Raw genomic sequence first — 13316 nt, 5'->3', positions numbered from 1 at the left:
GGTAAGTAAGCCTCGTATTTTCCCGGTCGGTAATTTATTAAAGGTAAGCTTTCTACCTTAATAGGAAATTCTAGGGCTCCCTTCATACTCAATTCGGTTGTCCGGAAAGGACAGTTATACACAGATTTAGTGGGTAACATTACCCACAAGTTACGTGGGGTACTTTAAATTAAGGTTAAAATGCGCAATCATGCTCAAATGAAAAACAAACAAAAGTAGGATTTTAGGTGATGTAGACTATTTGAAATGTCTTTTTCGTTATTCTGTATGTTATTGTAGTCCTAGCCATTCCATTGGTTTGACTTTGAGATTTAAAGTAGCATTCGTAGAACACCAGATCTCTATTATCATTTGTAATACCATTTCGTAGGTAAGATGTATGGGACTACACAACCATCATAGTTCGTTAAATTATCACAAAATACATTCTGGCTATAATTTAGGCGACCATCAACGAGCTGACGGAGAAGGCCTTCGAACTAACCTTTATTTGTCCAGTAAGTCACCAGGATGGGGCACTTTGCATCCAAGCCTATTTATCCCCTCAATAAAACTATACATCTTCCATTTAGGACAGCCCATCACCCAGCGACATTTCTTTGGTAAGCGTCCCCCTTAATTCGGGACTTAGCTCCATTACATATCTACCCGCATCGGAACTCATTAGGTTGCAACCGTAAATACTCTCATTAATCTTTATTTTAGGTAAATAAAAATTTAAACATCGCGGAAGACGGTAAGAATGCTGTTTCCAACCGTGTTACTTTGACTTTAGGCTATCAGATCGTGACTGCAACTCTAGAATACAGTTTTCAAGTCAGGAACGCTTTAGTATTCCATAAGGCATTACCCTTTGTTAAAGTGGGGGAACAGCAGATTGTATTTATTAAAGCCCTAAGTAAATGTACTAATAACGGTCCGATCCCATCAATTTAAAACCCGGGTATTATGAGACTTAATTTTGTAATAAACGATTACTTTTATAAAATTTTTCGACACAGCAAACAGCTGCCTTGCGTGAATGCTAAAAACCATAAGTCTACATTATTTCAAAGATGAGATAAAAATGAAGTATTTCTCACAGAGCAAAGAAAACAAAAGGCACAGCTATGTAAGATTTTATTAGTAATAAATCATTCGTCGGTGTTTTGTCTCACCAGCGGTCATGCCGAAAAAATGTATTTTACAATCCCAGCCCTCCCTCTGGTTAATTTATTGGACTGATGGTGAATTGACAGGAAGCAAAGCCAATCACGCCTGACAGCTCAGGTGGCAAGTTTATTGGTCACGTTTTCCTGCACCAATTGTGGCGTAGACTTAGTATCATTTGCATATCCTTCTACCCACGTAGTTGTCTTGCACATATGTGGAAAAAGATTCCAATTTCATTCTGTGCAAAAATGAGGACGGCTTATATTGGCTCAAGTCAAAGGCGAAAAAGGAAGAAACTTCCGAGTATGCATCTAAGCACTCTTCTTACCGTCGCTTTTTAAATATGCCAAACAAGTGAACCTGCCATTGCTTTTAATGCAACTTTTTTTTGAAATCTATATTGGCCATTTCAAACACGGGAATTTTCACAATCTAGTTTGGTATTTGCGCACGGTTTCTAGTTAAAGGATCTCAACTTCATATGCTCTAAATCATATGGTTAATCACTATTAAGAACCTGACATGCTACTAAAACAGAGAAATTCGACTTCATTCTTCTTCATGCATTGTGGTAGTACTTTCACTTCTCTGCCGAAAAATTGTCCCTCTTCTCTTGGTTCTAAACCACCACTCCGTCTGGTGGCTCATATATTACCAATTTTCATGCTAAAATGACTGCGCAAAACTGTTACGCACAGTCTTTTCCATTTTATCAAGGTTAATCTAGAGTGTTTTAGGTAAATTCATAAAAGTTAGTTGTCACTTCATATACACCTTAATCTTTCACACGGACTCAGAAAGTGTTGAGCAGATATACAGTAAGATGACAGTCAAGTTAACCTATACAACCCTCTTACCACTGTGTATACCAGAGCTATTTCAATGAGACAAAAAGGGCTTTCAGTTGGTGAATTTGTGACGGTAATGGTACGCCGTGAAAAATATTGTACAGCAAACAACTGCCTTATGCTAGGAGTAGTCTTTTGGTTACCGGACTTATGATAATAAGCTAGAGATTGTGGAGTGCTAACAATGATCATGTGACTGAACTAGAGCCCCTACCACGCATCCCGACCCTAGTGATGCCACCTTCGGGCCCACACTCAAGGCATGCTCGGCACCTTGAGGCAATGCCCGTGGAGCACCCACCTCACAACAGTGATGCTGCTGGTCATGATGAGGTGAACGATGCTATTTGTCGATCGAGAGTGGATTCTCACCGTCCCCTTCATCAAATACAACTTTTGGCTATTCGAGTGAGTCCGTCCCAGGCATTACAGTGGCACGATTTTGTAAATGATCGCAGTTTAAGTGGAATAGTCGTAACAGATACGGCTATGCTACTATGAGTAAATAGTAGGTCACTATAAGGGCTTCATATGAATATGAATTATAGTACTGCCTAAAGCTTCTCTTAGGAATCCCCCTTGTTAGCGATGTCCCATATTATACAAGATAGTGTTTGCTAAACAGGATACATTTCGTCATTACGGCATTTGCTTTAGCAGATAAAACCTAGTGATAAAGCATTACGATCACGAGGGGCCTGCGAAAGCACTGTTTACATGGCAGTTGGCCATAGTTCATGCGTTTGAAAGCGTTCAACAAAGCAAAGGTCACACAGAAAGAAGGCTAAAACACGTGAACAGTTTCATCCTTTAAAAATGTAATCAAGTGTAATCAGCATCTATCTGCGGCTTTTTTTATTGCACATAAGGAGTCTAGAAGTTTACCTAAATGTGCTGTAGATCGTTTTATGGAAACAGCCGAGCCACTTTATTGTTTGCCCAAGGTCGAATTTGTTCTACTGGCACCCAACGCCAAGTGGAATATAACACCATAGACACGCCTAACATAGCCATAAATCACAAGGTTTTTTGAGCAATAAAAAATACAAACTCCGGTACGGTTAAGCTTAATCTTTAAACGCGCAGTTTGGCGAGCGACTTTGACAAAGCGTTAAGCAAAATTTATTTTTCAAATAAGCCATTGACCGATTGCTTAGAAATGAGATGCATTCAAGTGCGATGTGAACACGTTGCGTACTCTGCCACCAGATGGTATAAAACCTCAATCTCCGTATCTTATGGCATCTATTTATTTGAGAAGCATCCGCATACAGTGGTTTTGTGTGCCTCTCAGTTTCTTTTCTCTAAATCTTATGAGCTCGCTTTTGATACAACTTCTAAAGTATGACGTTGCCAAAGGGTATAAAAAAGTACGAGTAACAGGCAAATAATCCTAGTTTTCTCTTCATTTTTTCGAAGAAACTGTTTGATGAATCCGAATCACACTTCAAAGACAGGCACAAAACTACTGATGAAGGTGAGCGGCATGATTTTGAATCCCCTTAATGTATGAATTCGTGGTTGCTAAGGCCTTTTGTAATATCTTGTCTTCTAGGATGTTTTTTTCTGATAACACTTTTGAACAATTATCGTTTTACCACTGTTCAGCCTTAGGAATTGCTACTTATAATGCAATCAAACTAAACATTTTTGCTTCCAGTTTATTAAATTGTCATACTTTTCTAACCGTCTCCCCAAACCTATGATTTCTGAAAGCTGGATCGAGTGACGCGAAGGCAGATCGGTGTTGCCAGGAGAAGCAGAAGGTGCATGGCCACTCGAAGAAGGCCTACTGGCCAATTATGCAGACAAAGAAGAGTGAATATCAAGTGAGTTTCAGTGCTTCAAACTTGTACAACTGAAATTCCTTTCGCAATTTAGCAAAGTCACACTTTTTCCACTCTTTTGTAGCGATCATTAGCAAAAATCGAGGGTAAGATCGAACCATGCCGTATTAGCATGGGTTATGGCCTTGAAATAGGGAACTACTACACCCACACTATTAATAAGATTTTAAATCTACGTATTTTTTTTCAGATGAGTCTGTAGAATCGTCAAATTCCGGTGGAGACACCAGAGTTGATAGCGTGGAACCCCCTTGGACGAGATTTAAAGAGCACCGTGAAGGAAAACAGGTGAGTTGTATTTCCACAATTCCAACCGAAATCTTTAAATTAAATTTAGTGGTAATATTTGACTCTTAAAATGACTTTGGAGTTTTGGCACTACCATATGTTTGTAATCACTTATGCTTTTAAAATCGTTTTGGTTTGTAGAATGCAGTTACGAAAGAAAGACAAACGGATTCCACAGGTAAAGCATGTAATGATAGCCGATGCCACAGATTCGACTTGTGCTGAGTGGAAGTGGAAAATGAAGGCCTCAGCTGCTTGGCAAGGAGGAGAAAAGCCGGTGCCCCAAGTGAGACGCCGGTGTCAAACCCCTACTGTAAGTAAGATGACAGCTGAGGAGTCGGGTTTATTTGCTGATGGTAAGTGGAGCCCTGTGCATTTGTAGAGCGCTTTGAATCGGTCAGTGACCATCCAAGAGGCGAACCCTGGTAAAGTTTGTGCGTTTTTATATCTCTTTCATTTTGCTAGGCATTCCTTTCCAACTAAGCCTTTTCTATTTGTTATTATCCGATAGCCAAGCAAAAAGAAGCTTCTATCAACTCGAGGAACAAAAAGTTACCTTCGTTTAACTCGGTAATTGGCCTTTTATGGAAATAAATCGACAACACAATCCAAATTGCGAATTTTGCACTCGAGTCAATTTAGCATTCACTAAAAAGCGGCTGCTTTATTGCCATCGAAAGGCAGGATGAGAAGTGATAGGCCTGCCAAAATATAACACAGTGCCCTTAAAATGGAGCTTTATGGATATGACTATTCTATCGTTTTGGTAGTCAAGGAGCGATTGCAAGCTGCAGATAAAATAGTGGTTTGTTTAACATAGACAATACTAAATCAGTTTCCCCAAGTGACTAATTATTCCTATTTTTTAGGTTTACTTGGAAATCCCTAGGTCTTCTTCAAAAGTACCCGAGGGTTAGTTTGCTTCACCTTTGAGGGTAAATAAATATAAGCGTTGAGACTATGATAAAAAACCTTTGTACTGCCCACTATTTTAGAAGTGGACTTGTCAGCTAAAAATCCAAATGATTTCAGCTCTAATCACAGTGGCAAGGTAATGTTTTATTATAGAATATTTATTGCGGGGCTAATTTGCTTAATCAAAATCGCTATTTTTCAGGGAGCGGATCTCCCTTCTCATGTCATCGAAAGCGAGATAAAAGATTTATGTACGTGTTACGTTGGCCTTTCTGCTTTCATGATATGATATTTTTCCGTTTGAGGTACTTAGCCAATAGAAAAAATACCACTACTGTCCTCTTAGTTTTACCATCAAGCTAAGAGTAGTTTTACTCATAAATCTTTGGAATGGTTACGAGTGCACTGTTTCATGTCTCGAAGCTTTCCGTTCATGTAATGGAATCGGTAGGCAAAATACTTAAGAGCGTTCGTTATTTTCTCAATCGGGTCCCATGTCATTATCCCGTCGTTCATGCCAAGATTTTGCATATCATATGTTTGCGAATCAAATGGACTTTGAAAAGCCAGGAAAGGGAATGGCCTTAAATCTGGAAGGGCCACAAACGGAGCCAGGGAATAAGGAAAACACCACATTATGTTTTTTTTTTTCTAGCTCCACTAAGGAAGTCAGGCTATCGAAGGGTTATGGATGCAGTAAAACAGTTTGAGGCAAACACTGAGGGCCATTCAAAGTCAACAAATTCAAAACCAGTTGTGAGTAATTTGTTTTAAATTTGTCTTGTTCTCTAGTTTTTGACGGTTGGATCATTACAAACTACAATCAAACGATCCCAGATACTAGTATGTGTTGAGCAAAGCAATAAACAACTTTGTTTTTTCCAGATGCATAGTCACCCGCGATTCTGTCACTGGTCAATGTCTAATTGTGTAAATTTTAAGAAAACACTCCTCTTCACCCATGCAAATTATATTCTTATTCACAGCCGATTCTGCCGCCGAAAAAGAGGATGGGTATTTTGAGGGAGAATGCAGTTGATCGTCATATTCCACACGTTACAGAGAGCTGGACTGAGGAAAGCAAACTCGCTTCCCAACCTCTTTCGACACATGTGAGTTTATCTTTTGAATGAGGAGGCGATATGGTACATCCATCCTGATGCCCTTTTTGGCAGCGGACACCTGTAGAATAAGCCCAGTGACAAGGATTGTTGAGGTTTGGAACCTTTCAGTGATTTGCCTTCCGACTCTGAATGCATGGCTTTGATTCGATTTAGCCTGGTGCCAGTATTTTTAACACATCATAAAGATCCCAATTTTTATGCCAATCAGAGTATCGCAATTAACTAAACTAAACTATATTAACTAATTAATCTAAGCATACCAGACTAAAATTTTATCTAACGATGAATTTTATTTTGGATCAGAGCTGTTAATGCATGGAGCGTATGTACAACAAATCTTTAAAATTAGGAGCTTTTAATTTGCTACAATTTCTTCTCTGAAGATTTGAAAAAAAAAGGTTACTTTGGAATTTGATTCTTTTCCAGTCCTTGAATTTAGCCGCGGATCTTCACGCAAGACGAACCCAAGGAGAGGAGGACCAAGAGGAAGGGGCGAATAGACATGTAGATTCGAATTCCTCTCAGAGGATGGCGAAGGTATTCACTTGAAATCGAATCCACTTTCTGGCTAATCTACTGCCATTGTTGAGCGCCTTGTCTTCGTGCAAAATAATTAGTTGGTGTCAGTGCTCGCGAATCCAAACAATGCATGCATAAGTACGCAGTGAGCGGTCTTTGTGCGCCTTCTACATGTCAACAAGGTCGCTTCATCTACCCCAACTGGAAAGGTCCCATTATTTACTAGTTTTTGCACTCAGTGGTGTTACTGTTCTGTATTCAACTAATTTTGATAATCGTGAACTAACGCAATGGGGAAGTATAGATGTGCAATAATAGCAGAATGATAAAGGTTACTGAAGAAAGGTAATGAATCTATTTTTTTGGCGGTTAGAGCTTTGTTAAAAGGTGTCATACTTAGTTATGTCGAAATTGTGCTCTTAGACATGATGGAAATGAGTTAAGCCAAAAAATCGTTTCCTTCATAATCTGTAGCCGCCCACATTTGATGACGAAAGATTGACCCCACCACAGCATTACCGACCAGTCGGTGGAATCGACATTTACACCACCCAAGGTAACTGCTTTCACAAATTGGATTATTGCTTTAACTTTGCTTCCCTCTTCCCAAATTGACTGCAAATTGCCTGACGAAGGGCATGACTCCTTGCATTTCCGATAGCATGTCAGCTGCTAACCACTTTTAGGCATATTACTGGATTCAAAAATGATGAATCATGGACTCAAAAGCATCAATTTACCATACATCGCATCAAACTCTTTCCTATAGGTCCAAAATTGATTCAGGAAATGAAGGATCGATTTAGAAAGAAACACGGTGCCTCATACATGGAGCCGGAGCCCATGCACCAACCGCAATCAGCGTTGCAAACTGACCAAACTGTCCTCCCGAAGATGGAAAAAAGCCTCGATGACGTTCAGGGCCTCGTATCCCTCCCCACCAATTTAAGCAATGATCTCAGCCACATTCTGCCATGTGTCCTAAAGGTACTCGCCGCTTACAAAACCATTTTCTATTCTCAGCTGGTGGCTTTCGTACTTTTTAATAGCAAAATCTGCTTTCCTGCTGCAGGCAAGACCGAAGCGAGCAGGAAGATTGCCCTCGCGTTACGCTAGTAGAGCACTCCCAAAAGATAATGTCAGTTTAACCTTTACCACGCCTACCTACGAACGTAGCGAAGAATTTAACAAACTTTTTCAACATTTCAGCAATCTTACGACAGGGAATCCAAAAACTCAACCGACTTATGATCTGAATCAAAGACATAAACCTAGACCACAAAATCTATCGCCACTTAAAGAAATAAAGCATATTATTAACATGGTTATTTTTCTTCCTATGATATGCGGCAGAAGCTAGCACAGTAGAATTCTGTGGAAAATTGTCTTTTTGAGCATAAGGAAATTATTTGACAGCAGTTTAATGTGATGTACCAAACGAGTTTGAAGTCAGATACACTTACAAGAGACTACATTTTAAAACAATTTAAAAGGGACTGTACACGAGGCAAACATGTGGCCATACAGTCTCTAAGCCACGGCATCAAAAGCACTTGAAGGCCGTTTCATGTAGTTGACGCATCTGGAGGGGTCTGTTGGGAAGAATTCTTGAGCACGGGTCATCAATCGCTTGATGCCTTGAATGAATTTTCGCTGCGTCTCGTCGTTGAGCACGTGAGCGACGTTCTTGGCGTGAATCTTGTCCTGCGCTGTACGCTGGTGGATGCCGTGATTAGTGACACCCAAAGGCCAAGGTGCTTTGCCTATCGCCAAATCCAAGTAGGCGTCGTTTGCCTATTACCAGTACCATTCACCTCCTAACAAAACTAACCTACCTTCAAGTAATTTCTGTCCATGAGCAAAACAACCACCTTGACAAGAGAGTCGAGGATATCATCTTGACAACGCTAAACATAAGCAGAAATTTGGAGGCTACTGCAGAGAGGCATACCTTCGTTTTCAGTAGTTTAAATAAGGGTTTTATGTATTCCAAGGTCTGGTTGTATGTTGCACTAGCCATCTTGCCGGAGTATGATTGTTTAACTTCTCTGGAACGCTGATTCAAGTGCGTTCCCCATTGTGAAAGAAGAAACTAAATCGAATTTGCAATTTAAATGGCAATTAAATTGAAAATAACATCGAACAATAGTGCATAGTAGAAAACCCGAACAATGTAAAAGGCGTCTAGAACTGATAAGAACTTGAACCCGATAAAAGAACATTCGACTTTAACCTATTAGTCAAGAATTGTGCTATTTAAAATAGAGTTGTGCAAAATGATTACTGGTTTTTGTAGAGTTGCCAGTGCATAGATACCAAATTGTGTAACAAAAACACACCTTTAAATATCGCAGAACATGGTCAGAAACCTCTTCCCTGGCGGCACGGTCACTTGTTTTATTGACATGATGCATATCTGTTGCTCGAGCAAAACTCGCAGCAACTGCCGTTGCATCATCAGTAGCGTTTGGTTCACGCATCATGACATACGAGGACAACGTAACCTTCAAAACCCCCATTTCCTCTGGAGAAATATAGTCCCTTTTGATGGCAACTTCCAGATTCGCACCTCCATCAGAGGTGGCGGCCGTTGCTGCATTATTCCGAACTTCGCCAAAAACAGCTTCGTCCTCATCCTCATCTACCTTATCCATGGCAGCAAGCAAGTCGTTCCGCAAGCCCTTCGACTCTGGCTCAAGCAGTTGAATTCTCTTCAGACGCTGAAACGTGTCGAAGTCCGACTCCCCAAAAAGCCTAATTGGTTGGTTTCTTTCTCGAAGTAGCTTGATAACCTAGACATTCCGGATGAAATCAATAAATGCAGATCGAACCTCCCTCCTCGGCATCAGTTTTCCTTTCGCCTTTTCTTCGCGTTCTCTTTCCATTCTCTTAAGAAGCAAATTTTCTTCTGGTGTCTGATGCGAATGGTGGATTTGTAAAAGAGCCTTACCGACTGTAGAAGACTGGAATAATTTGCATCGTCTTCTGCCAGAACGATATTAGTTCTGTATTTGCACTTAGTTTTATATTCGCGCTCTTCCACTTTTGCTAGTTCTGAGCGCTTGAAATATTTTTTTTCCGTGGTCTTAATTATTGGGATCAGAAATACAAAATTACTATGAGTTCATTCTCCTGAAGCGACTTGCGCTTACGGGCTATTTCTGCGACCAAAACGTCCATTGGGCACTTAAGCTGTATTCCGAAAGCACCACCGCATTCGGGGGATCAACTTAAACAACATATGAGTGTTGGAAATTAATGATGACTTTATGCCCAAAATTTTGCCTTTAAAATCTTTTAAAGTAATTTAGTTGTAATTGGAATTTAAAAGGCAAACATATTTTCAAATGAGCACCTTATAAGATATTGTTCTCCAGTTTCCATTATGTAAATAACTTGTTCGAAACGAAACATTTTATGTTAAATAATACCACTGTAACACGTCTCCTTTTTTTTTCTTTGGCCTTAAAACCAAAAGATCGGCGCGACTGAATGGAATGGGACAAGTTTACTATCTATTGTCAATGAGGATAGATACAACTTTGAGGAGACCTGGACACGGAGCTCTTCTCTGGTTCGGGAGATGTTGACCACATTTCAGTCACGAAGCTTGCGTCAACCGTCTACTTCTCCTCTGAAAGGTACATATAAACAATATGAGTAATGCAACTTTAAATTTTTAAACTTGTGCAATATTACTTAAAACTATTTTTTAAAACTTATTAGGTATTTTCCAGTTCTTCCTTTAAGCTGCATTAAGTCATATTAGTATAATAGCCTATCGTTTTGAGCCTTCACTGATGACAAAAGAAGCCGTAATATTAGCGCAGAATATGCTTATTCGACATACAGAAGGGGCATGGGCTGCTGTCATGGCCCAGCGGCTAGCTCGCCTGGCGAAGGTACAGTGGCCATGACACAAAATAGCCCTTCACCAAAACTGGCCATTAAACAAACAACCAACCATTAAAACTGACCTGACGCGGATGCCATGTTGTGGAGTGGAATTACAATCTATGGCGACCTAATTGCTCCCCTAATCAAACATGTAACTAAAAGAAGTATCCAAATGTTTCAATTCTACTTCCTTTGGAAGAGCAAAAGTAAGTACACGTAGGTTTTTTCTTTAAGTGCTAACTCTGAATGCCCCTTCTCAAACTCAATGCGACACAATAATTAAAATAACTAATTGGGATGCTATTTGACTTGCACTGTGGTAATATTCATTGGCAGTTATTCTATTCCTTCCTAATGACTATATTCAGATGAAGTCAAAATTGGGTATCCCTGTGATGAATGCAACGGTTCTCTTTTCTGCCTCCAGTTCTAGAACCTTGGTCTAAAAGAGTGAATAGGTGAGGACATCTTGTATTTGAATGGCATGAGGAATGTTTACAGAACACAGAAGTTTACAGAGCATTAGAGATGATTTTCTTCCTGAGACTGATGTCCTCGGCTCAGCCATGCGGTTGGTGTAGACCAAAGGCTTGTCGCTCAAAACATATGGCCAAACAAACGTGTACTGCAGTTCTAATCATTACCATTTGCTGGTAATAGGCGTGTTTCAAAGTTATGCTCCGAAAATGCACATGCCTGCCCGATTGCCTGCCTACCCACCTTCCCACCTGATCAAATACCCATCTGCCAAATTACGCTACGTCAACATGTGAATATATTACCAGTTCTTCAGTTTAGTGTCTACGGTTTGGAAGAAATTAACCAGATATCGTTTGTTAACAGGAGTAAAAATGAGATCGATTTTAATCTTAAAGAATTAATATGACTATTTCCTCGAGGAGCAAATGAAAAATCATTAAATAAGTTTCTTTCAGAAGGACGAAAATGCATTTTGTGGAGCTCCTTCCAGTTACTTAAATGACTTTAGTGACAGAACTTTCGGGTGTGAGGAGAGATAAACTTTTTCGGATTCTCCTACGTAAGTGTTGGCTAATTTGCATGACCAGCTTATAAATGAATAGCATTTTTTAAACTGTCGACCACTCTTTTTTACCAAATACAAAAACATGGGGTGCATGATGTTGGTTTAATCATTCCCTATAATAAACCCACTTTCCTAATCACTAATGTGAATACTCGTGTAATGATTTTAAGAATTCTTATAACATCTTAGCTCTGGTTCCCTGTCTCAATTCGGCTGCAAAGTCCCATTTGGAAGAAGTCGGTGGAAGTTGTCCAGTATTGCTACTACCCCCTCATCTGCTGCATAATTCTTCATTGAATTCCATGAGGTCTGCTCATAAAACCCAATTGCAAATGATATTAATTCTTCCGACGGGATGTTTTATGAAGGAAGAGGAGAGTCCAACCAGATTAAAAATTCCTTCAGGCATATTAAACAGGCTCAAAAATTTTCCCATATTTGACTCAATAAAGTGCATTAACTTGATTACCTAGGACTATTTCACATAATTCATAGTAACGGTGACTGATTTATTTGGCGCATCATATCCGACGATCAGCTCCTATTTTTGCATTAATCAAAATGCTGCCTCCTTGACAAAATAATTTTAAAACTAATGCATCGTTATTATACCACTTTAAAGTAAACCAGTCAGACACTAGTGCGGATGACGACTGACTAGAAAAAGTTCACCATCCGATCTACATTTGCAACTCCTCAATCGAAAACAGGGTCACAGTGAGCGTAAAAGATTATGAGAGATTCCTGAATCTTGTAGGTTTACGATATATGTGATAGGGATTAGTGAGCTTCGGAAGCGGTGATCTTTTGCACTGGCAGAGTTCATAATTTTCGTTTTTTTTTTTTTTTGTTAAAATATCGGAATTTTGCTATGAACTTTAAATGTGTATGTGAGCACGGACACTGGCGTTCTCAAGCAGGCAATCAAAGATGAAAACTTCATAACGGAGGTCTTAACTGCCGACATCTCCGAACACTGGGAGTGCAGGGCATATTTACGCCCCTGCTGTCCTGCGGTACACGGGTTACCACCACTCTCACATATTCAAGCCTTTTTTGAATAGCCTTGACCGTAAAGTGATTCCGAGTACAAATAAAGTGTCTCGATGTCGTATTGACCACCAAGAAGAAATTTTAAGAGATATTTTCGTGAATGCGTCGGGAAGAAGGGAATTCAATCCTTAGGCAAGAACCTCTGAGAAACCACAACTAAATGCTTCTAAGGTTGTAGATGTCTCCAGAAGTTTCCGTCATAAATTTCAACACTGCTAAAAATTTTCCTCCAGCCTGAGCTGGGTATCAAGTTTTTATAAATCTACATTTTAAAATAATTTTTTTTGACTTTTGCAAATGAGCTGTAGGTCATTAACTTGTATTAACTACCTCCTTAAACATTCCAAGTAATTTGTGCCACGAGGGAGAACGACGCCTACTGACTATTTAAAAAATGACTGAGATTACCTATTTTCAGAATAAAAAATGCTCGCAACGAGGAGTAACCCCATCGCCAGGTTAAATAATGTCAAAAGATCTTAAATAACAAGAATTTACAAAACTTAAATGGTGACATTTTGTAGTAAACAGTAAACACTTACTCCTCAATAATCATCTGGAATTGTGGCCTTTTAAGTTCACAAATTCATGGGTGATTGAATTAATAAGATAGATTTACGATAGTGGA

At 39.5% G+C, this 13316-nt stretch overlaps 2 protein-coding genes across 2 annotated transcripts; one reads left to right on the top strand and one right to left on the bottom strand. All coding sequences in view use genetic code 11, as the record gives it.

The window, feature by feature from the left end:
• Positions 1-2234: 2234 nt before the first annotated feature.
• EGR_02433 (hypothetical protein) lies at positions 2235-7944 on the top strand (the record flags this gene model as incomplete). The annotated part of the gene is made up of 13 exons (XM_024491682.1): positions 2235-2408; positions 3420-3477; positions 3717-3829; positions 3912-3933; positions 4038-4135; positions 4314-4491; positions 5706-5806; positions 6037-6162; positions 6601-6711; positions 7168-7249; positions 7463-7680; positions 7766-7831; positions 7903-7944. The coding sequence occupies 13 exons, from the start codon at positions 2235-2237 to the stop codon at positions 7942-7944; spliced, it is 1389 nt and encodes a 462-aa protein (XP_024353833.1).
• Positions 7945-8223: 279 nt separating this feature from the next.
• Positions 8224-9873, bottom strand: EGR_02432 (Pre-mRNA-splicing factor; the record flags this gene model as incomplete). Its single annotated transcript, XM_024491681.1, has 7 exons — positions 8224-8487; positions 8529-8600; positions 8645-8785; positions 9033-9485; positions 9525-9608; positions 9644-9778; positions 9811-9873. The coding sequence occupies 7 exons, from the start codon at positions 9871-9873 to the stop codon at positions 8224-8226; spliced, it is 1212 nt and encodes a 403-aa protein (XP_024353832.1).
• Between the last annotated feature and the right edge of the window lie 3443 nt (positions 9874-13316).

Source organism: Echinococcus granulosus (assembly GCF_000524195.1).
Source record: "Echinococcus granulosus chromosome Unknown EG_S00011, whole genome shotgun sequence".
In the NCBI taxonomy this organism is placed as follows: Eukaryota; Metazoa; Platyhelminthes; class Cestoda; order Cyclophyllidea; family Taeniidae; genus Echinococcus; species Echinococcus granulosus.
Note: the sequence above shows the minus strand (reverse complement) of the source record. Positions and strands in the feature narration are given on the sequence as shown.